At 41.0% G+C, this 25,931-nt stretch overlaps 1 protein-coding gene across 1 annotated transcript in view; it reads right to left on the bottom strand.

Moving 5' to 3' along the window:
• LOC113186559 (guanine nucleotide-binding protein subunit alpha-14) overlaps nucleotides 1-24,321 on the bottom strand; it is a 200,143-nt gene extending 175,822 nt beyond the window's left edge. Inside the window, exon 1 of the mRNA XM_026394038.2 lies at nucleotides 23,373-24,321. Coding sequence (XP_026249823.1) covers nucleotides 23,373-23,496 — 124 coding nt within the window. The 5' untranslated portion in view covers nucleotides 23,497-24,321. The remainder of the gene's footprint in view (nucleotides 1-23,372) is intronic.
• Between the last annotated feature and the right edge of the window lie 1,610 nt (nucleotides 24,322-25,931).

Genomic DNA, 25,931 nt, shown 5'->3' with positions numbered 1-25,931 from the left:
ACAATAGCCATAAAGATGATACACACTTGTGGTCTCCAGAGAAAAAGAGAAAGAAGTGAAGCTGAAGCAATGAAAGTTGTAACTTACTTTTCTGCTGTTAGCAATTTTGAATAATGTCCTTCCTAAACCTACCATAGTCCAACACTGAAATTAAAAATCGGAGGAGGCCACTCTTTTAGCCTTTGGATTTCTACAGTGAGCAACCATGTTAGACACAAATATACTCAGAATGCTCTCATGATCTAGAAGTCTCTAAACAACAATTAAACACAAAATGCAAAGTACTAAGACCTATGAGCAATATACAATTTAAAAAATATCAATGTAAGAAATACCTAGGGAGGAAACAAATATTTTCACTAATAATATCGATTATTATTGAATGGTTATAATACAACAAAAATATGCTAAAAGATCTAAATAAGTAATCTAATTTGGGTTTACAAATAAGGAAATAAATAGAATTTCAGAGAAATTAATTTACTCACTAAGGGCTATATAAACAGGAAGATAGTTGGAAAGTAAATAATAAGAACTGATCTCTTACCCAGCCCATCAGTTTGTCCAGCAACAAGACAAAGGAAGATCACACCCAAAGAGTCAAAGTCACTGTTGATGAAAATGTACATTGGTCCGTCTTTATAGAAAACAGTATGAAGGCTCCTCAAGTAATTTAAAATAGAACAAGTATATGATCCAGAAATCCTACTTCAGGGTATTCTTCCAAACAAACTGAAATCAAAATCTCAAAGAGGTATGTCCACTGATGGCTAGTTGGACAAAGAAAATGTTACAGCTACATATAATGGAATACTATTCAGCCTTTAAAAAGGAAATTTTGCCATTTGCCATAAGATGGATGGACTTGAAAGACATTATACTATGTGAAATAAGCCAGGCACAGAAGAACAAATACTATGTGACCTAATTTACATTTAGAACCTAAAATAGTTCAAACTCATAGAAGCAGAGAGGAAAATAGTAGTTTCCAGGGCCTTGGGGGACAGAGAAATAGACAAGGAATGGTCAAAAGGGAACAAAGTTTCACTCATACAAGATAAAAGAGTTCTGGGGATCTATCTACAGCTGAGTGGCTATACCTAACAACATTATATTGTATACTTAAATTTATAAAGAGGGCAGATATTATGATAAGCTCTTTTACCCCAAATAATAACAATCATAATAAAAGTGGCAGGAGGAAATTTTAAGAGGTGAAGAAATACCCATGGCATTGATGGTTATGACGATTCCATGGGTAATGAGTTTCACAAGCTTGAATTGTATACCTTCAATGCTGTTAGTCAGCCTCTTATCCTTGTGACCAAAAGATCTAACAAGAACAACTTAGAGGAGGCAAAGTCTATTTTGGACTCAGAGTTTCAGAGGTTCAGTTCACGGTCTCCATTGCTCCGGGCCTGAGGTGAGGCAGGACATCATGGCAGGAGGCATTGCAGAGGAAAGCCGCTAGTCCATGACACCCAGGAAGCAGAAAGAAAGAGACGGGAGGGCCAGGGACAAGGTAAACTTCATCAGTCATACCCCACCTGCCTGCTGTTACCACCCAGTCGTCCATTCAAATTATCAATCAAATGGGTCAATCCGTGAGGTGAAGGCTCTCGTGGTCTAATCATTTCACCCGTGGACAATCCTGCATCGTCACAGGAGCTTTTGGGGGACCCCTCATGTCCAAACCATAACATATGTACAGCTTTCTCCTTGTCCTCACACCTCAATAAAGTCGGTTTTTAAAATCTCATTCAGGAGCTAACCATGTAGAACATGAACAAACTTCAAGAAAATCCCACTGTCATTAGGTCTATGCTGATGATTTGCCACTACATTGCTCCCAGTACTTTGTCTCCTCTGCCTTGTCAAAGTTTTAATCCTGTTGGAAATGAGAGAATATATTCCTTAAGGATGAGCAGGTGTGTTTCCTACAGTGTGAGAGAAGAAACCAGCAGCTGTAGTGTGGCCATTGAGAGTAGCAGAGAGGTCACAGCTATTCGTCTTGTTGGGAAGTAGAGTGTATTAGTCAGAGGATGTGAAGCTCTGTTGCAGAAATTAATAAATCTCAAGATCTCAGTGACTTAATACAAGGAGAACTCATCTTTTGCTCATGCATATTAAGTTCAACACACATGTTCATGGTTGGGCAGTTTTGCTCAATCACAAGGTGCTGTTTTAGTTGCAGGTCTGTCCTCTCTAATTAAAGACCTCAAAGATGACTATGAAAGGAGACAAGGAGGATTGTCAGTGCAAGATTATGCTGGACCAGGCCCAGAAACGGACACATCCCTTCCACCCACATTCCAGGGACCTATGATCGACCTATACCCCTTCAGTCTCATCTTTTCCACCACACAGGCTCAGCCAAATCACTTGGGGTCAGACTCCCATATCAGTGTTTCCAGTATTTTCCCAGTAAGTCCCGGGGCCCTGTGCAGCTCAATCTTGACACTGCATCATTTCAAATAAACATTGAGGTGAGTATGGTGGACTTCACTCTCAAGTTATGTTTTCCCAAAAATCACAAAAGGAGACATAACCTTAATTTTCTGAATATATGCTCAAAATATTCTCCCCCCATCGCTATTCCTTTTAACATCTTCCACACAGAGAGAAGATGTCCCTTGAAATTCCTAGACTCAACATTCCCTTCCAAACCCCCCCTCAGCCCCCCGCTGACATTCAGACCTATGGCTTTTCTGACTTTCCTTTTCCCTGCTTCCGCTCCACATTACAGATCAACTTGGCCCCCCTCACTCACTTTTCTAGTGTTCTCTGTGCATCATCCACTGCCTAGATTCTCCCCATGGAGAGCACATAGGCTGACCCAGCAAGAAAGAATCTTTTCCGGAAAGAAATAGTCAGGGGTGGGAGATTGCAAATACACCCACAGTCATAATTTACTGTAAATGCCAAACATATTTAAAAGCAATAGAAGCCAGCTTGCATCCTAAAGGGTTATGAACTTGGAAAGACCAGGGGGTTTAAATGTCTCATTTAACTGAAAATCCACTTATATTTGTCAACCTTACTTTTCTCTGTACCCGCAGTTCTTGGCACAGAGAAGGTTCTCAATTGCCTGAGGAATAAAGGCAAATGATTCAGTTGCGGAAACAAATATAACAGCAGCCCTATCACAGAATCTCTACCTGGGAAGCAATCTGACCAGGCACTTGATTCCATCAGTCTCCAAATTAGCCATCAGCTCTTAGAGGAGAATAAACTCTCCCAGTGCCTTTCAGAAATTATCCCAAATTAATTGGGATATCAGGACAAAATGCTTTTTAAGCCACTGAAAGGAAATCAATCTTCAGGGACATTTGTGTACCGGGCAGAATGTCCCAAGTGCCTTCCCTCTTCTACTGACATAGTGCCACCTGTTTGGCAAGGGCCTGGTCAGTCCTCATCTCCTCCAGGTAAACCTTTCCATGCTCCAGTCCTCAGGAAATGCCACTTTCTGCTGTCCCCTGGGACATCTGGCATGTGCTTTCTCCCACTGTGGATCACCACTCAGTGTTTGCATCCCTTCCCCAAGGAGGTGGAACCCTGCAGGAAAGCAGGAGCTGAATACACACTCTTCCCAGCCCAGGCCAAAGCCACTTCTGTCTCCTCACCAACCCGTCTGTCATCGCACACAGTTCTGTACTTGAAACATCCCAACTTAGTGTTGGATCTTTTTTTGTTGTTGTTGCCTTATCATAACTCAAATATTTTACATCTTAATCTTAGATCCACAGTTTATGGTAAAAATGAAGAATCTGCCTGAAATAATGAGAAGTGCCAAATCTGTGGTGTGTATGTTGAGACCCAAGTAAAGTGTGCAAGGGCCCATCAGCCCTTTCAGCGGGCCTCTGAATGGTTAGGTGCCAGGCACTATTTGCAAGTGAAGATTAGTCTTCCTAAGTTGCTATTTAGTCTATGAAGATTAGTCCTCCTAGCTTCACATGGCACGGACAGGGCCTGCTCATGGGTAGAACTAAAAGATTTAACAATGCACATGGTGTGGCATGGGTCCATCGGAGCAGATACTGTCTACTGCAGTGACTGGCATGAGCCAGGGAATCCAGCTGTTGCGCAAGACACTGCTTATTAGTGTAAAGGAAGGCCTGCAGCATCCCAGAGGCCAGACCCTGCCAGGTAGGTTGGCAGCAACAGGGGGAGGTGCTCTTAGGCTGCTCACCAATAGCCCTTTCAGTATTTAATACCTACCTCAGGCACACTGATGCTCAGCAGCTGATTACTGGCCTTGGTAACAGCTGTTCCCTAAGCAAGAACAAAGACCTTTTATCAGTAGAGTACTTCTTTACATAAGTCATGATTTCTGGCTCTGTCACTTACATCATTTTCCAAAGATAAAAGCATCATGAGAGTCTCTTTCCAATCATAAGTCAGTGCCCAGAAAAAAATAACTCACCTCCAGCTCTATTACAGCAAAGTCCAAGATAAATAAATATATCCCCAATTTCAGTCTTTATGTCCCCAATCATATAGCTATATCAATTTGAAAATGTCTATTAAAATATCTAATGAAATTTCTGATTCCCTGTCTATGCCTCTCTCTGCCCCCTTGACACCGCTTCATTTTTCCTCATAGTACTTAACCTAACCTAAAATTATCCTACATATCGGTTTATTGTTACACTATAATGTATGCACCATGAAAGCACAGGTTTTTGCTTTCTCCTGAATCCCAGAGTCCTAGAACAGGACCTGTCCCAAAGTAAACTCTCAGGCATTTGAAGGAATAATTGATTTTTTAACCCATTAAACCATAGTCACCTTCTGAAAATCCTCCTCTAATATGTGCACATGCTATCTTGACACAACGTTGCTTCTGTGACTCTGAAGGGATCATTTCATCATTGAATTTTTATCTTCAAAAACATCCTCCATGCTATTTAAAGCAGGGAAGAAAAGAGTAATCTTCTAATAAACCACTTAAAAAGCACAGGTGATTCTCATCACAGAGTCCTGGATTAATTACAAAGCTGATGTCTGAATGAGGATCCATCACTATGGTCTTGTTTTCTAATAGCGCCCAAGGGTTCAGTGCTGTGCTATCCAATATGGCAGCCAGTAGACATGTGGGGCTACTGAGCAAATTGTGGACAGTCTGCATTGATGCCGCAGTCCGGCTGCAGCAGAATAACCGGGGGGTGACGAATAACTTGTGTACGCTGATTCAGCAGGAATAGGAGCCATTTATTGTAGGGCAACAGAGCTATTTATACCTTTTGCACAGCTTATCTTAATTAGCATAAACTAGATACATCAGTCAACCAATAAGGAATCTCCACACTTAATAGCTCACTTTTGTTACTTCTCAAACCACTCCCTCTGACATTTTGCCAGGCACCATCCAGACTTGTTTACGAACTCCAACATTTCTCTGGCAAAATACCAGGTGTTATTTTTGACTTATTTACAGACCTTAACACATTGAGATGGGCTTTAACTGTAAAATACACCAGACTTCAAAGATTTAATATGAACATATGTTTCATTGGTCAATTTTATTATAGATTATATGTTGAATGATTATATTTTGATATATTTAAATAATATATTTATCAAACTATATTAAAATTAACTTCACCTATTTCACTTTTTAAAAATGTGACTACTCGAACATTTGAAATTACATGTGTAGCTCACATTCTATTTCTATTAGAGAGTCATTAACCTACTTGCCCAAGTCCCAGGGAACGTTGAGGAAGACTCAGAAGCATACCCCTGGAGCCAGACCTGTCTCCACTCACACTTCCTTCCATTGCCAATCCTGGCCTGGATTGACTAGGTAGCTCTCTACCAGAGGCAGTAAAGACAAACAATGAGAGTAAGACATCCTTGGCACTCAGCTCCACACTTGGTAGTGTGCCACTTTGGGCAGCTCCTTTTAAACTTTCTTCACCTAATCTCTCCCATCAGTAAAATTGAAAAAGTGTATCACATACCTCAATAACTTTTAAGGATGCAGTGGACTAGTTAATATAAAATCTTTAGAATGGTTCCTGGCACACAGTGCCATATAAGTTGACTCCTAGCATCATTATTAAATGTTCATCTGCTTTAAACTGAAGGCCAGAAGTTTTAGTAATGATGAATAGTGTCGGTTCATGAGTCATTTTTGTAAATAGATCTTTCTACATTCAGAAGTACTGGTCAGACCTACCAATTCATTTTTGTCCCCAACAATCCTGTTTTGGTACACGGAGATTATTTTATGTATGAAGTGTCATGTTACATGAAAATTCAAACACTGTTAGTGAATAAAGAAACATGAAAAAAAACTATTTCTTCCATTTATCACCAAAACCAAAAGCAAATGGATTCTATTTCCTCAGTTACACAGGAGGTGTGCTTGCACACCATGCGTGCTCACATGTCTACCTTGAATGACCAAGGTGACTAATACTTCCACCATGGTTGAAGGGTTACCGTGGAAACATATCTACAAGAATTTAAAGACTGCTGAATCCATTCTCCTCAATTACTTACTGAGGATCTGTGATTTCTTGACTTGCAAAAAAAGCCACACTAAAAATTAGAAGCTACATTAGTACTTCTACCAAATATATCCAGCCAACTCATCCACAAAGCTTTAGACAATACTCAGCCTTTTTAGGTACTAGAGAGTTTCAAAGTACTAAATGAAAAAAAAGCAATTCATTAAGCAAAGGATGCTGCCTGCGTAATAAGGAATTAGAATTCTGGAAGAAATACAAATTAGAAATAATCTGAAATAATACTTCCAATTACAGCTCTAGCTCATAATATAATTAACATATCCTTTGAGTTTTACTGCTCATCATGATAATTAAAATAAAACCCCTTCTGCTTTAGCCAATATGATTCTCCTGAAAGCAAAAACAACTTTCAACAAATTTCAGATGCTCAAGATGAGCACTTTAAACAAATGAAGACACTTTTCTTGAAAGGGAAGTTCCTAGCCATTTTCTAGTTTGTACCAAGATATAATCACATCAGAGACAGAATTGATTTAATTATCCTAATGGCAAATTCAAATTGCATTATAATTGCTAATTTCAAATTATCTGGCAGTGTGTGCACCCATGTAAGCACATGGATGCACACAGAGAATGAACTGACTTCAGTAGGTTGTGCCTAATTGATTCATTACCTTTAGTGTCAAATCTTATCCTGAAGTGCTCATGCCAAATAAGCCAAAGCCTCTTCCCCATTTCCTCCGCCTGCTCCATTCCCTAATACAGACGAACATTAAATTATTAGGCAAAGGAGAAAGACTTCCTCATTGAGTGGCAATTTGAAAATGGTCAGGGAAAATTCAAGCAGTTTTCTCATGCATGAACTACCTATAGACCACCAGAAACTCCCTATCAACAAATATAAAGGCAGGCAGAAGATACTACGAGGAGTGGTTCAGTCAACTTTCAGATCTGGTAGAAAAAAGAAAAAGTATTTAAATTCAAAACCTTGCTTTGAAGGCTGCCAGCTTGTGGAATTTTCGGTAGATTTATGGTTCGTGATTAAGGCCTTTATATTTCATTTGCTATATTCCCTCTTGTTATTAGTTCATTCTTAAATAGCTTTATAATTCTATGGAAAGGAGAAGAAAAACATGTAAATATTAAACTGATAAGATTTGTTTAAACCTAGGATAGCCAAAGCAGAATATAGGATGAGCATCCCTAATCCAAAATTCCAAAATCCTACATACTCTAAAATCTGAAACAGAGTTGATGTGATGCTGTAAGTCATTAATTCCACACCTGACCTCATGTGATGGGTCACAGTCAAAGTTCAAGCACAGAAAGTTTTTGCATGGAATTATCTCTGGGCTACGTGCATAAAGTATATATGAAACAAATTACTTTATATTTAGGCTTCAGGCCCATCCCCAAGACATCTTATTATATATGTCAATATCCCCAAATCCAAAATCTGAAACACTTCAAGAATTTCAGATAGGTGATACTCAACTTACATAGATAAGAAATCCTCTCTCTCTTCTCTTGAATCTCAGATCTAAGTTTTTTCTTTCCTTTTAAAATAAATGACAGGAAAAGAATTAGAATCACCTGTCACGAGAGAGCTACATGTAACTTAGAAAATGCAGAACCTCATCAACACAAACTGGTTTCCACTGCAAGTGGGGGTGGCCACCAAGTCACAGGCTCTCACAGTGACAGAACGGTGGTAAAAATTGGGATAAAGGAGGAGCAGTGCATTAGAATGCAAGAAAATACATGGGCTGCAAGAATCGTCCTAACTCTCGAGCCAAGATTACAAGTTTCTTCCTTATTAGAATGAATTTTGTAAGCCCCCAAAAGACAGACAAAAATAAATAAAATATATAATAATAATACTCTAAAGCTTAAGAATAAGCAGCCACGCACAGTGGTACACAACTCTAAGTCCAGCTGCTTAGGAGACAGGAGAATCACTTGAGCCCAGAAGTTCAAGGCCAGCATGGGCAACATAGGGAGACCTTGTGTCAAAAAGAAGAGAGAATAAAACAGTAAACATAAGTTAGCACTGGATTTTTTTCCCATGCTGTCCTTATTTAAGGTATTTGAATCTCCATATTAAATAATTTATCAGTTGTGATTTATAAGAGTTAAGAGTATAAATGTGATTGATTACTTTTGAAAACAGTACTTGATGTTTAAGAGAGTACGGTTTATGTACGCTGTAATTTTATGTTTATGAGATCTACTGAGGTCATTTAAATACTTAGCCATTATTTGCCAGTTTTTCAAAATCAATACTTTAAAAAAATATTTGAGGATACTCCTGTTTTTAAATGTATAAATATGTCTGAAAATGCTTAAAGGAATTTAATTCCTTGAGTAAATGGTGGGGGTTTTGGTTTGGAGGTGTGTGTGTGTGTGTGTGTGTGGTGCTGGGATTGAACCCAGAATTTGTGCCTGTGAGGACTACCAACTGAGCTATATCCCTAGCCCGAGAACAAATGGAGTTAATTTTGTATAACTTGAAAACAAATCAAAGTAAAATGCACTTCTTTTACAAAAAAAAAAGTAGACTTACAAAAAAATTTATATTAAAAGGCTGAGAAAAACTGTTTTTATATTTTTCAGTTTTAATAACTTCAGCATCAATTAAAACAAGCAGGTATAAATATTTCTTTGCCTCCAGAAAGTCCCTAACAAATACTCGAAAACTGCATTGCATTGAAAAAAAGTAAGTGTGTCATAAATCACTGTAGTATTGCTGAAAGAATGAGAAATACTGACATAGAATAGCCCACCAGCTGGCCAATATCATATTACACCTTTCTCCCACATTAGATGTTGAGTTTTCTGCCTTAGAATTGCATGATTTGGAAAGGCTCTCGTATATATAATGTTGAGTATTAAAGTGTAAAACAGCCAGGCACAATGGCACATGCCTGGAATCCTAGTGGTTGGGGAGGCTGAGACAGGAGAATCACAAGTTCAAAGCCAGCCTCTGCAACTTAGTGTGGCCCTATACAACTTAGTGAGACCCTGTCTCTAAATAAAATATTTTTTAAAAGGGTTGGGGGTGTGTCTCAGTGGTTAAGCACCCCTGGGTTCAATCTTTGGTATAAAACAAAAACAAAAGTGCAAAACAGTGGATAATAGTTTATTAGCTACGATGTCGATTAGCTGCTGTAACTCAAGTGTCCAATCAGTCAGCGCTCAGGGCTAACATTGCTGTCTCATGGTTCAGAGACCTTCTCTAGAAGGGAAGAAGGTATCCTTTCCTTTTAAGGCCACAACTCAAAAATTGCCTGTATCACTTCAGTTTATATCTCATGAGCTATCACTTGGTCATATGGCCACATTTATCAGCAAGTAATGCTTAGAAATTTAGTCTTTTGAGTGTCCTTGTGCCTAGATAAAACTTCTATCATTAAAGAAAGAGGAAATAATGGATATTCAGGACTCCTGGCCTCCCTCTCACAAATATGCCCCTTTAAATGTTTAAAAAAGAAGTAAAAATGGTCCATCTGTTTACATTCATGCAGAAAAAAAAGAAACAAACAAGATACATACAATAAATTATTGCCTTCATAACATCAACCCACAGTCCAATGTCAGTATGTAATGAAATTTATCTCGGTATAAAAGTTGAATTTTAAAAAGGACAAATGGTTAGTCATAGATTTATGTTTATTCAATTTAAAGTATCCTCTATTGTTCCCCTTCTCCTTTGTGAAGTCAAAATGTCCTTTATTTTATGCAATAATATTGATGCTAAATGGCAATATATTTTTCCATTTTGTAAATGTTTACACAACATGTTCCGTGTTTATGGAGCACCAAGCACTATACAAAATGTCAAGGATTCATTGGTTATAATTGTCCTCTGCTTCCAAAATTATAATCTAAAGAAAAGATGGATGATTAATAGAGTTTCAAACTAGGATCTTTCCTAAAAATAATGTAGAAGGTACTAGAAGAGAATATTCTGAGGGACTTAATTTGAAGTAGGAAGTCAACAATGGCTTCAAGAAAGAAGGGATATTTAAGATACATTCTGAAAATGAATAGCAGTGAGCTAGAAGACTAGTAAAGGAGAGGGCTGTAGGCTGGTGGGTCCGCATTGCAGAGGTGAAGGAGGAAGAGTCTGGTCAATGAATGGTCCTAAAAGAATGTTCTATGGCCAGAACTAAGTAATCACAAGGAATCATAGCAGCGGGGTCACCATGGAACAGGTAGAGGGTCTCAAAAGTTATGCACAGATTTCAGATTTGCATCCAAGGACAATGAGAAGACATAGAAAGGGTTTCAGCAGGAAAACAAAATTTGATTTACATTTTTAAAAAGGTGCTCTGGCTGGGAGTGGGAAGAATGAACAAGGGAATATAGATGATGAAGTAATCTGGTCAAGAGGTGGGGGAGGCAAGAAGGGCACAGAGATTTGCCTCTTGGGTAGATGATTGGGAGACATGTGACTCTGGGAGACGGAAGCAAGACTGATTAAGATGGGCCCTGAAGTCAGACTGACTGGGGTCAAACCTGGCTCTATGCTGGCAGTGAACCTTGTCTCCTAGTCTCAGTTTCTTCATCTAGAGAAGAGAAAGTATAATACTAACTGTACCTCAAACATGGTGAGAAATGAGATCATTCATTTAAATGGAATGATGATTGGATGTATAAACCTTACTGCTTCATTACTGTTGTTTCCATTACTAGTGTTATTCGTAATAGAATAAAAGCCAAGACTCTTGGGGCTGGGGTTGTAGCTCAGTGGTAGAATGCTTGCCTGGCACATGTGAGGCACTGGGTTCAATCCTCAGAGTCACATAAAGATAAATAAATAAAAGGTATTGATTGTATCTAACTACAACTAAAAAATTTTTTTAAAAAGCCAAGACTCATCAGATTCTGGTTTGGGCAAATTATTTCAGGATAAAGAAACAGAGAAGAACAATTAGCAGACTTCTCAATTTGGCAATATGTTTTTCACATATCAAAATCCTACCACATACAGTTATTAGGAAAAGTCCTTATAGAAATACATTTTTCAAGATCTCATCTTATTCCTGGGATCCAGGCTCAATTTTCGTATCTTAACACCACTAATCCTAGCATATGTACAAATTCATAATGAATAATGATCAAGATATTAGACATAGGGGCTGGAGTTGCGGCTCAGTGATAGAGAGCTTGCCTCGTATGTATGAGGCACTGGGTTTGATTCTTAGCATCACATATAAATAAATGAATTAAATAAAGGTCCATCAACAACTAAAAAATATTTAAGTATTATACATAAAAGTCCTGGAGTTTTCTAATTTTCCTTTCTTCAAAGTTCATCCCTACATCTTATTTCTTTCATCCTAAACAACAGAGAGATCCAGCTTCCTTAAGGAATTCTTCAGACTACCCAAACAATATTTCATGTAAACCACTCTAGAGAGAGAAACTTGCATTTTCATTTTATCAGTACTTGAGGTAAGCTCTGTGCTTAGTGCTGAGGATTCAGGGTAAGGAAGCAGAGCCTCCCTTGTAAAGTTCAAGGTCTCATGTGAAACTTCTCCTGGATTCATGCATTGCTTAGATGTGGCCCATCCACAGTTATTCAGACACTGGAGAAAATGATAGTGCATGTTGAAGCTCTCACACTGCTCCAATGTTTAAATCTTCTTTATATGACAGACCTCAAACTTTAAGGTTTCTTATAAGACCATTTGAAATAGGTCCCAGTGGGCTCATGGCACTACACACAGGTGTCGTTTTTAACCAAATTTCAGCACTGAAATTGATTTCATGAAAATAAAGGCTATGTATGTCAATCACACAAGCAGTTTTATTTTACATTTGTACTGTCTAGTTAGAAGAAAAAGAGAAAAGTCAATCACCTTCTATCCTTGATTCCAAGACTTATTTCCATACAAGATCACATGTTTGAGGTTGAGGAGCCTTTACACTGTTATACACACTTATTCTGGTGGCTTTTGTTTTCCTGGAAAGGTGTTCTCAAATCAATGCCATGGTGAATAGTCAATGCTGACTTAGAAGTGGAGAAATTCAATACAAGTCCTTGACTAACTTGATAAAAGACAGGGGGAGGGGAGAGGGAAGGGCAACTAAGCAACTAGATTTCTTGCCTCAGCTCCTCTGCCAGCTAGCTCCTAGCCACCTAGCCTGGGACATCTGCCCAGTCGCTTCAGTCCTCTGGTCTGTCACCCCATCTATGCAACGAAGGTTTGCATTTGTGTTTCTCGAACTTTGTAGTAAGGAACTAAGTTTTTAAATTTTTCCATCAGCTAAGGATGAACACATTCTTGAACAACAAGAAAAGTCCTCTGATGCCACAGTAATGTTAAATAGCTATAAGAATTTTTAAACTTACTCTTAATTTCTCTAGCAGTCTCGTGTGCACAGACTGCATGGGGCCACACACCTGCGTTTTGAGTGGCACTGACTTGACTACTATGACAGATCACTATGTAGATTAGATAGTGATTCTACAAATGATTTTTCACATTCATTTATTTCATTTGGGTAAAATAATCAGCTTATATTTTCCAGCTAGACAGTAACTAAGCAATGAAAATCCAAAAAATTCTAGGGAAGTGCTGTTTTAAAAAGGTCTCACTCATAGGGGTTTCCAGAGAACAATGTCATGGATAATTCAACTGACGATGACTGACAAATGACCATCAATGCAGAAGATGCCTTTTGGGCCACACTAATCTCAACTTTTTCTCTCAATTAATAAAACAAAAAAAATTACAAAATATGAGTTTATCAGTTACTTCATTAAAAGTGTGAATTTACTATCAGGAATATTACTCTTTTGCTAGAAATATCAGTCCCTATTCCAGGGAAGGAAATTTTTCAAAAGGAGGAGATTGATACATGGTGGTTTGTTCTAGGATGTGTTTCCTCGGCAGCATCAAGTCCATTTAAGAAAGATAACTACTTAATGGCTATAATAGCCATTAATGGTGCAAAGCCATTGCAGTGAATGGAAGCACAGCCTCGTGAGGATGCACCAAAATGCAAGGGTCTTCACAAACAGGAAACCCTGTTGCATTTCTTAATGACTCACACCAAGGTAAATGTACAAAAAAAAAAAAAAATATGTGCTTGCTCTTCCTTTTTTTTCTACCAGTCTGGCAACTGGGAAAAATGCTAAAAAAAAGCCCTAAAAATTGCCCAATTCACTCTCTCAAGTTGAAGAAGCGGGAATTGCTTCAAATTCAAGAAAGTTTCTCCTGAACAGGTCAATGTCAGTTACCTCCTGGATGTCTACTAAAAGTTTAGTTTGGGAGGTTAGAGCAACAATCAGAGGTTGCTCAGTTCTTGAGCCCCAGGCTGATAAGTATGTGGAGGGCTTATTAATATATGATTGCTGGCTCTACTCCAGAATTCTTGTTTCAAAGAGCCACGATGGGAGTACAATGTGGCCTTCACAATTCGGTTCCAGGAGGTGCTAATGCTGTTGCTCCTGATCCTAGGAACACACTTTGAGAATCACTGGTAGAAACATGTGTTGACAGAATACAGACGACTTCAGAGGTCATGTGGTCCAAACCTTTCATTTTACAGGCGAGGAACCTGAGTTCAGAGAGAATGTCTTGGTCATATACCAGTACCCAGCCTCTGCTCGTTCTCTCTCCCACACACCTATAAAATCAGTTTAGGTTTCCAGAGCTTAATCTCACTGCTCATCTCATAATTCTCTATAGTCATGGACCACCTAACAATGTTTCCTTCCATAATAGACTCCAAACATGATGGTGTTTCCATAAGATTATAATGGAGCTGAAAATTTTCTATCACCTAATATTTTCAATGTATCTTTTCTATGTTGAGATATGTTGAGATGCACAAATACTTACCCTTATGTTACAATCGCCTCCAGTATTCAGGACAGTACTGTTCTGTCTAGGTTTATAGCTGAGGGACAACAGATTAGACCATACAGGCTTACTGTATAGTCAACGGCGACATTGAGGTTTGTGCCAGTGCTCTCTACGAAGTTCACACATGGAAACTGCTCAACAGCATTTTTAAGAACAGGCCACCACATAAAAGGAGGCACACTGTAATTTAGGTGCATATTAGGTCCCTGCTCTCTGAGTAGGGGCACCAGCAGAGGCTTCATGCTGTTGATCTTCATGCACTGCCTGACAGCACCATGAAAAGTAGAGTGAGAGAGGGGATTGAACTTGGGACATGTTTATGGCTGATGTTTAGGTGCTCCTGGAGAAGTGACCTCAGAAAAGGAAACAGTTTCCATTAAGTAAAACTGGGTCATGAACTAATCCGATTTCTTCTCCTGCCTTTAATTCTCCATCTTCTCATCACTTTTCACTGTTGTTTGTTATTAATTTCCTTTTTCTAGGGGGTGGGGGTCCCACAATTCCAAGAATATTGCTTTGTCTCATCTACCTTGACCCTCTTCATATTGGACTCCTTCAGCCCAAGAGACACACCCCGGAAGGCAACAAGGTGACAAAGATCTGGTTCTTCTAGTCCCTGAAAATTGTTCCCTAATAATTGAGTGGATGTCAACTTAACCTCACTCCTAGATTGCTAGGAAAGTATAAATTCTGCAAAATTTGAACCATATATGGAATGTATTTTCATGCCAGCAATTCCCATAAGCAATTTTAATTTTCTTGAACTCAAAAGTATATTTGAACTTGTTCATCCATTCTATTGTTAAAATTGATTATGTTTAACACTAAGAGGACTGACCAATATATTTAATATCTGGTATAGTTCAGCAGAAACAGAACTCTGAAAATCATGATGACTTTTTCATCTGTAAAATGGGTGTATATAGGTGTATTCATTGAAAAATATTTGATATTTGATATTCAAGTGGACTGCATCATTTGATTGGTCAGACATCATTCTGGCTTCTCAGGGGTTGTGCTGTGCCATACAGTGCCAGGCACAATTTTGCTTCAGGGCCAGGACTTAGGAACGAAACAGGCACAGCTCCTGTCTCACAGAACTTGTCATCTAGCAGACAAGCCAATGAATAAACAAGTAAGAATTCCAGTTTAATTCCAAAATCAAAACAGTGAAGAAACAAAACCAAGTAATAGAAACAAACAATGAAAAGCAAAAGATGCAAAGGTATCGTGACCAGGAAAGGCCTTGTAGAGAGGAACTTCTGAGCCTAGATGTGAAGATAAAGAAGAAACAGCCATCGACTTGGAGGGACAGTAGGGAACAGAAAAGAATGTTCTAGGCAGAAGAAGCAAAGCCAAAGATCCACAGGCAAAAAAAAAAAAAAAAAAAAAAAAGTTGGAGTGTTCAAGGAAAAAGAAGGTGAGTATGACTTCAGCACAGTGAACCAGAGGAAGAGTGACCCTATTTGCATTGGAAGAGGCAGGCAGGCAGGCATTTGGAGTTGACTCCAAGGGCAAGGTTAGACACTGAATTTGAGCAAGGTAGTGATATAAGTTTAAGATGAACAAAAAAAAAGGCAAATGTGGACAGTGGGAAGTTGGGAGGACAGTGCAGTAAAGCAGAGGGGTAGTGATGGTCCTGCCTGAGATCACAGCTTTGGGAAGTGGAGGTAATGACGAGATTTGGGAAATGCTTCAGCAGTAGAGATAGTGCCAGAATATGGGTTGTGGAAGTTTCCTGGGATGCTAGACACATGTGTGAAATGCTCCTATCCCTATAAAATAAACTCATGATAAAACACAAGATGTTAATTACAATGCAATTAAATATGGCTTCCATTAAAAGCATCAGTTTCCTTTTCTTCTCATGCTTCAATCATCTGAAAGCTTGCATTTAGATTTTTCTTTCAGTTTGTATCTCCTGACGCATTTAGAACAGACTACCTTTGTCATTTGGAGTGTCTAAGCATCATCTTGAATTCCAAGAAAGGTGGAAAGCAGCTGAGTCCCCTTCCTATGGGAGAAGCCTCAGCTAAAAGAATTTTATTCAACTAGCACTGAAAATAGATAGTGCATGGGCATGGTGGCACAGGCCTGTAATCCCAGGTGTCACCGGAGACTGAAGCAGGAGGATTGGGAGTTCAAGCCCAGCCTCAGCAACTTAGCAAGGCGCTAAACAACTCAGTGAGATCCTGTCTCTAAATAAAATAAAAAATAGGGTTGGGGATGTGGCTTAATGGTCAAGTGCCCCTGAGTTCAATCCCTAGTACCCAAAAGGAAAAAAAAAAAAAAGGAAAGAGGTAATACAACCCATGTTCCATGCACCACTCTTAATGCTTTAAAAATAATGACCCATTTTATTGAATTCTCATAATAGTATAAACCTAATATGTTTGTAATTCCCATTTACTAGATGAGAAAAACTAAGGTACGTTCAACATACATTCAAGGATGCATCATGTAGCTCATCAGTAGAAGAGCCTAGAAAGCTCTAAACCCAGAGCAGTGGCTTTAAGAATGCGCTTCTAACCACCATGCAATACTGCCTCCTGGTAACTGAGTACAGTCAGACAGCCTGAGGTTTTGCAAAGTGACCAAAGATGTAGGAAATGGGCACAGGTGACTTGCAGTGCTGTTATGGAGGTTAAGTGTCCAGCACAAGCAGCAACTAGATGAGGATTGTGGAGTCCCCTAGCTGTGTTTTGGGCAGCCTGGTCTGATCCTGGTGTTTGCTATGTCAAGATTCCCTTGGGTCCTGCCTTTTTGCTGAGTCTGCTCTCTAATTCCCATTGATTCAGAGCTTCTTGCTTCCCTTCCAATAAATCATTCTTCTGCTTAAATGATCTGCAACCAGAACCCTGGCCAACATGGCTAATTGATGGATGTATCAGCAGAGAGCCAAATGCTCATAATGAAAGTCAGGGTTCCCGCAGAGGCTCCTGCAGTTCTTTCTACCTTTAGAGCCCTGGATTTCTACTAGTACACTTCCTTCCTCCGTTGCCATGGCTGCCTGGCTCCCAGGGATCCCTACCTCAGGTCATCTGCACTCAGGTGACAGCCATGTCTGTGATGCACAGCCCCTGGCCAGAACCCACGGATCTAGGAGTACACCCTGACCATGGTACACCTGACAATGTGGAAGTCTTCTGCTTCCACAGGGCTATGGAAGTCAGCCCAGAGGGTTCTGATGCTCAGAAGGGAGTGGACTCAGGCACAGTGATAGCTGTGCCTGGAGAGGGTCCACCCCCAGCCCCAACTGCCTTGGCACTTGTCTTTCCTCATTCTCCATTATTCAATCCTTTAATTCTATAAAATGGCCTGATGAGAACCTTTCCCAAAAAAGGCTCCTCTTTGTTACAATTCAACTTCTGTCTTTAGTAACAACATAACTTAGCTACAATGATTCACTGAAAGCCCTTTTCTCTGCCTCCCCATCTCCCTGACACCCACAGATAGGAGTTCTTACAATAATATTTTCTCCTTGTGATTCAGGTATCATAGGAAAAGATAAAGCAAAAGATGACATAAATACAAAATCATCTTTCACAAAGACCAAAAATAAATAAATAAATAAAAAAAACAAGACCCCTTCAGTGTTAAAACATTTTTTTACCTTGCTTTTGCCAAACTCCATTATCCAATTTTTCCATTTTATATCTGCTCACAGTTTAAGACTCATTAAAGCCTCAAAAATTTCATCCTTTAATGACAAGCTTTAGAAACGCAGCTCTTTGGGTACTTAGATGTGAGTGAGTGATTTGAATTAGTGGGGTTGGTATCTTTGTTTTAAATGGCTTAAATGCTCCCAAGGGGATGGGTGGGGACAAAATGAGCCTGGAGCATCTTGTTACACCAGGAAGTAAACAAGTGCTCCCAAAAAATGCTGAGAACGTGTCACAGTGACACAGAAGCCAACTTGAAGGGGATCTCAGGACACATATCTGGTTCATTCTGCATACCAAAGGAGTCTGTCTATACAGTGACAAATGAATAGGGGAAAAGGAAAGGCTCTTGCAGAATGTCAAGTGCCAACTGGTAAATGTGGGTAGAGTGCTGGAGTGGCCGTCCTGTCATAGACAGGATCAGGCAGGAGTAATCAAAGGATACTAAATCAAATTTTGGGGGCTGGAGACCCTGGTTCAATCCCAGCACTGCAAAATTTTTTTTAAAAAAGTGACTAAGAACAACATTTTGATGAGGAACAGGGCATTTGCATGTCTCATCACAAAAATTATGATTCAATGAATAAAATAAGCAACATCTTGACCAGATGATTAAATTTAACATCACCAATGAGGAGAAGATGGACATGGTGCATCTCCAGATGTGACCCCTGTCCCCTAAGAAAGACACATCACCTATGCAGTGTTCCAGCCAAGAACACATAGCTGGAGTCTCTAATCATAAGATCAGACAAATCCAGAATTCTACTTTAAAAAGGGAGCAAGTACTGTATTCTTCAACAATTCAATGTTACGAAAGCAAGGAGGGTTTGTAGGAATGTTCCAAATTAAAGAAACGAAAAAGACGTGAGAAACCAAGGCAACATCAGAGCCTACACTAGACCATGGGCTGTGGATGAGGAAATGCTACTGAGGACATTCTTGGGCCAACTGCCAAAACTGGGATATAGAGAATAGTTTGCACACACACATTGTATGCAGGATATGTTTACTGGAGTTTTGTAAGTGGACTATGCTCATGTAAGATATTTAGAAAAAACACACTGGAGTAGTTAGAAGTACAGGCCACACTGTATAACGTAACCTGGAACATTTCAGAAAAACTGAAGAGAACCCATGAATGAGAAAGAAAATGGGGTAAAAATTCAACAGTGAATTTGGAAGAGTATTTTACTGTGTAGTTTATATTTTTATTCTTATTTTTGTAGCCATTTGAAAATGGCTCCAAATCAGGAGTTAAAAAGGAAAGATTTGAGGGAGGAGAACGACTGCAAAAGGTCACAGGGGATGATGGACATGTTCTAGAGCATGACTATGCCTACGCACTGAACACATCGATTTGTGCACCTAAGATCCGCATCTTTTACAGTATGTAAAACATCAACAGAATTTATTTGAAAAGGCACAAAGGGTAAAAGGTCATTATTTCAAAATGTTCTGTAATGCATTTAAAGGCAGAAAGAAGAGGGGGTTCTTGCTTTGCCTCTTGAGAGGTCGCCAGGGTCTGCTGTGCCATGGATGGAAGCAGCCCATCTGGCCAGGTCTGTTTTATTCCAGCCAGGATGGACATAAGCATAGATAAAAACAAAGCACACACACAGAAAGCCACACAATCTCTCTTTCTGAAGAATTTTGTGGGGGAAATTCACCATTTTGTATTAACATTTCATAATGAACACAATACTTACATGCACGGTTAAGATAAAATGTACAAATACTCAACAAAATCTTGCCTGTAAAGAACTCCTTCATATTATCCCAGAGGCTGAGATCATCACTTACCATTCTCAGAAAGTTCCCCCGGTAAGTGAGGAGAGTCTGCAAGTTTCTCCACAGTATGTAGATGGTTGTTAGCATCCTACACTCCCAGTGTTTTGAGGTCCAATTCAGATGATCCCTCATCCAGAAGCTCCCCAGTCCTACTCTGCTTGTACCACCTCTTAATCTCTGTTAAGTTTTCATGAACATCTACCTTATAACAGCTACGTATGAACTAGCCCCCTCCAATGCAGCCCTAGGAAATGATTCCCTGCACTGAGAACCATGCCTGGCAGGTTTAAAAAGTCTGTTGGATTGAACTAGTCTGAGCTGAATGACCATGGGCACATCATCTGTCGCTTTCTACCAAGAAACCCACATTTTCTGTGCCATTTCCTCTAATGGACTTCCCACTGGAGAACATGATAGCTAGTTCTAAAAGACTTTGTTATAACTAATCCAATAAAACTTTATGGGATACAGACTTTAAACTCTTTGGTTTCAGTAGGAAGAGAAATTTTTTTTAAAAAAATCAATTTATTGCTCAGAAAACCCTAGGAGAAACTCATAGCAAAATATTTCTGCTAACTCACTACCAGGAAAATTCAGACAAGCTTCTACATGATCTATAACTAGTCAACTACACTGGAAAAGGACACCTCATTTCAGCCGGAAAATACTAAAAATGAAGCAATGATAGCTGACACTTAGTACACACTGCCAGCAAAATCCCAGAGGTTAGTCCACAGCCAAGAAATGGTAGAGCCAGGATTTGAGCCCAGACAGATTGGCCTAAAAATCTACATTTTTAACCACTATATCAGTTGTTATAAGCTAAATTATGTTGTCCTGCCAAAACTCATAAGTTGAAGTTCTAAAATACCAGTATTTTAGAAGGTAGGTGTATTTAGAGATAAGATGATTAAGATAAAGAGTCCCTTCAAGTAGGGCCCTAATCCAAAAGGACTAGTGACCCCTGAAGAAAAAGAGAGGGCAAGGATGTTCCTACACAGAGGAAAGGCCACACAAGGACATGGTGAGATGGATGCTGTCTGCAAGCCAGGGAGAGAGGATTCCAGAGAAACCCAACCTGCTGATACCTTAATCTTGGACTTTCATTCTCCAGATTGTAAAAAGATAAAATTTAGTTGCTTAAGTATTCAAGACCATGGTGTTCTATTATGACAGCCATAGCAAACTAATACAAATAGCGTAAGTTAAATATCAATTTTCCCTCCTTCTAGAGAGTTCCAAGATGAAGTCTGTGGTCAGAGTTACTGGAAGCACTCAACCCAATTAGCAAGCAACACTAAGTCACTAAAGGATCACACATCCTTGCTACAGAACAGTTTCTTTCTACACTGAATACTACCCATCAATGTCCTTATCAGAACTCCTTTCCATCCTTCCTTTGTTCCAAGGAACTGATAAGGAATTTCTGACTACTAAACTCAACTATATTCTTTACTTTCCTTATCTCCTCCAGATGAGGTCTCACACTGGCATCTCACAATTACTAGACAACAGTTTTTATCTTTCCCTACTGGACAGTGACCCATGCTTTTATTAAGCACAGTCAGGATGCTGCTCCACTGAATGCACTTGGAAAGTCTCCTTATCCTTGTTGCAAAACCATGCTTCATGATGAGAGAGTCGGTGGCTTTTCAGGTCATTCCATGCTTCACACACAATCCTAAATGCCCATTTGCAAAGTGGGATTTTCATCTAAGACACTTAAACAGTGACTGATCTAATTCACCCACTGTAGAGAATATTGTAATTCTTTTGCTCCAACTCTATGACTTCAAACAAAACAGCATACACCCTTTCCTGACCCTCGCATCATCCAAGTCATTGTCTTTTCCTTTATCTTGAGAAGAACAGACTGTGCCCCACAATTAAAGATTGAAAGAAATCAGAGGTTATTGTTTTTTAGTTCATTTCAGGGGTTCTGGACAGCTGCATGTGGTTTGAAAACTATATTTTTAATAGAAAAATGGTCACTGAGATGATGTACTAATGATGAAAACTGGGGCTCAGGAAGATTAGGCAATGCCTTGAGGGGTTTGGAGGGTGGAGCAAGGGCCAGACAAGAGCATGGGGGTTAGAAAGACCTCTAGTCACCTGGGTTAAAATTGACTCTCAGGGGCAAAGAACTTACCTACAAACATTTCTTCCCTAGTCTGAGTGCAAATGCAATCATTTTATATCAAATGAATAGGTTTATTACCAAGAGAGTATAGCTTAGCTGATTGCACATTTTTTTCGCAGGACTTGTATCAGGGAGGGGAGCAATGTAGACTGTTGGGTGGCCACCCTGCTTGGACTAGCAGATTTTTAGCCTTTTGAGGAGGGCACAGCCTGCAGGGTAAACCAAGCCAGATTCTCTAAACCCAGGATAAATGTGTGTTTGTGTGTGTGTGTGTGTGGGGGGTTCTTTGCTTAGTCCAAAAGCAGTATGACTAAAAGCCCTCTATTTTATGCTAACTAGATCAACCGGTCTTTCCTTGAAGCTCTCAGGGAGAGTGACTACTTAAAGAAGAATAAACAAGCAGAGGATGAAAGGTACTGATTCCTGTACAGTGAAATACTTGTGGCTATTTAGAGGGGAAATGGATATCTTGATATGAAAGAAGGAAAAAAATAAATATTCTTCACACAGTAAATTTATTGAATGGCAATTTTAGAAGATCAGAAGGTGTGGGGTCCTTGCCTTATCGCAAAAATTGTCTCCTTAAACTGTTTTCTTTCTATTTCTGAAAGAACTTTGCAGAGACACCAAAACAGATGAAGAATTAGCAGCGTGGCTGGGGTTGCAAAGCTGAACCCCAGGACAAAGCTGATTGCCAAACCAAAGGTGGCAGGGGAGGCTTGGGTTTGCTGCAAACACAAAGGCCTGCCAAGGAGACAGACCCGTGGGAGGCGGATGAAGGAGGTCACAAGAATCAGAAGAGGCTAAGGACATGGGCTTCACCCCCATCACTAGGCAAACGAGATACTGGGCTAGTTTCAGGGCAAGTTTCTCAGGTTTCCAATTCCCATACTTCTCTAAAATGGGGTTAGCGCCTGACCATATCACTTGGTTATGTCAGTAAGAACTTAGCTGGAGGCTGCACTTGTTAAGTGTCCAGTCCACTGCACTTCATTTAGAATTGAAAACATTGCAGACCAGAACTATGGAGACTGCTGTCCCCGGGAAGAAGATGGGGGTCAGTCATTTCCCCGCTACCAACCCTGACATCCAACTTGGGGATCTGCAGAAGCAGTGCGCTGGGGGTTGAGGAATAGACGAGGTTTTAGGCAAACTGAAACCCATGGGACAAAGCAGACAGAGGTAAAGGTTACTTCCCAGCCCTGTTTCCAAGTCGTGAGGGGGTACTTTCAAAAGTGGCCCGGCCAGAGGTTCAAAGGACTGGCGCCTAAGGCCCAAGTTGCCGACCTCCTCAAATTCCGAAGGGAATATGAGGAAACTGTGCCGCACCCCTCGGGGCTCCCGGCGCGACTAGAGGATGGCTAGCAAAGGGTCTGGGAGGGGAACCCCAGTGCACTGGGGTTCGGGGGGATACGCAACCACTCACCCAGTAGCAGCAGCTTGAGTTCGCGGCGCGCGTCCTTCTTGTCCCGGCGAAGCTGCCTCTCGATCTCAGCGCTAATGCGCTGCGATTCCTTCTCCTCTGCAGACAGACAGCAGCAGCCAGCCATGCTGCGCTGAGCACCCGACGGCGCGACGTCTCCCTGCGCTCTCTTAAACTCAGCGGGGCAGCTCGCCGGGTGAATCCGCGCCAGGAACAAGAGTTTGGAGAGAAAACGCCTGGGCGGATTTGGGTTTCGGAGTAGGAAACTTGGGCCTCGAGGGCTTAATCACTCCTCAAGGGTCAGATCTGAGGCAAGGGCGAATGCTGAGCGCTGGGAGCGCTTAAACGCACCCCGGGTCCGGGCTCACCCAGCACCACACTTGATCCGGGGAGGAAAAGGGCTTAGCCGCGAGGTTGGGAGACTGCTGCCCTCGAGAAGAAGCGCGCGCTCTTTGGCACAATAGCAGGACACCCAGTTAAGCGAAGGAGATCGCGTACAAAAAGTTGGGGTTTCGGTGCCGGGAGGGGAGAGTGGGACCTCCCAGGCGTAGGGGTGTCGCAGGCGAGCGGCAGGCGCGGCTTGAGGTGGAGGCAAAGGACCTGGCTGGCCCTTGCTTGGAAAGTTGCGTAAACCTCAGCAGTGACCACAGACTAAGACCGAACGGAAAGGTTCTTCCTGGTGCTGGTGGATCTAAGTGGCGGGAGGAGGCGGAGCGTCTCGAACCTGCAGCCCTGGCGTCTGCCGGAGTAAGCCCTTGGGACACCCCGAACCAATGGCACCTGGGGGCAAAAGAGGGCGACCGCGGAGCTGGAGAGTGCGGCCCGAGTCGGCGGGAGCAGCCCTCACACCTGCCTTTCTGGCCGTGGTGTCCCAGTGCGGGTCGGGACGCCTGCCAAGGTTGCTGTAATCAGCACGCTCCGGCCGCCGGGCCCTTCTTCCTGCCAGATCCGGGTTCCGCCAGGTGAGTGAGTGTCGCCAACTCTCAGCCTCAGTGGCGGCTGCGGCGGCGTCGGGCTGGAGAAGAAGTCGGGCCCAGCCAAGAGTCTGTTTCGGGACCCAACGCGCCAGGAGCGAGGTTGAGTTCTCTACTCGGATCTGAAGTTGAGGCTTGCACACACCTATACACCACACACACTCGGGTTTCCTAGACAGGCTCCTTCCGCTTCCCGACACCCCAGCCCAGCTCGGGCTTGACTACAGCCCGGGGTCAGCTGGGCAGCCTGCCTGCCAAGTGCGACTGGGCCCGAGCCCGCTGGCTCTGCACTGGGAAAGGCAGCCGCCACTGGGTTCAGTTAAAAGTGCAGGAGTGCAGGGTAAATATCCTCCCGGCTCTTCCTACAGCACCGGATGAGGGGGGTTGAGGATGGGAGGCATGGAAAACGACTGGCTGCTTTGCATTTTATGATGGAAAAACTCCTGTTTTGTAGAAGGGCTGGCACGTTCCCGGCACACCTGGCAAAATCCCTGTCCTGGCCGCCTTGGTAAGGTGTGTCTGCACAACCCTACTGGCCCTCCTCCTAGAACGTCCCCATCATGTTTGAACAGGCTTAATAAAAAATCAAAAAGCACCTCGGAGCAACTGAAATGACAAGGTCAAGTTACAACATCTGATTTTTGGCTGTATAGATTTTGAGGCAGAAAAAGGGAAGGTGGAGGAAGGGATTCTGTGGGCCACAGCAACAGAATCCCTACTTCTCAAGTCAGCATATGCCATGTACACACTTTATGGCATTAGGCAATTAGCTAATGCTTCCTCTATAAAGAGCAGGCATAAGTGCTTTATGTATGAGAAACATATATTTTATCAATTCAAGCTTATGAGTGGAGTGGTATCATAATTTAAAGAACTTGGCATGATGCTGCTCTCTGGCTTCGAGGTCTTATTTATTTTACAGTTGAGGAACTGTAGACAAATCAGGCATTAAAAATGAGTGTGCATACATTCTTAAAAGCTTGACTCTGAGTTTCATGGCAGGCATAAATAGACAGTAATAGTGACCCCTACAGGAAAACTCCTGGACTTTTCTAATTTGATCTTTGGCCATTTAGTTACCCATTTCTTCTTTAGCTTTTAAGATTCATTTATAGCTTGAGAATAAGACTTCTTGGCTTCTTAAACTAATGGTTGCAGAATAATTATTAGTATTTCAAAATGATTTAAACTAGACCAATTTGAACTTCAAATGAGTTGTAATAACTGACCTTTGAGGTCTCAAGTTGCTAAGATTTCAAAGTCATATAACGTGTAGACTATGGAAAATCTGCACAACTTCCCTAGGCTATTCAACTTGGTATATATCAGAATCCTTGAACATGTCCATCCCCTTTGACCAAACCAATAATTCCTTCTATAAGATATAAGGAGAGGGGGCTGGGGTTGCAGCTCAGTGGTAGAGTGCTCACCTAATTCAAGTGAGACACTGGGTTCTATCCTCAGCACCACATAAAAATGAATAAATAAAAATAAGGCATTGTGTCCACCTACAACTAAAAAAGTTTTTAAAAAGATATAATCAGGGAGAAGTCCCCATGATTTATAGGCAAAGATTTTATTTCTAATA

The sequence above is a fragment of the Urocitellus parryii genome, chromosome 4 (genome assembly GCF_045843805.1).
Source record: "Urocitellus parryii isolate mUroPar1 chromosome 4, mUroPar1.hap1, whole genome shotgun sequence".
In the NCBI taxonomy this organism is placed as follows: domain Eukaryota; kingdom Metazoa; phylum Chordata; class Mammalia; order Rodentia; family Sciuridae; genus Urocitellus; species Urocitellus parryii.
This window is presented reverse-complemented; position numbering and strand designations above follow the sequence as displayed.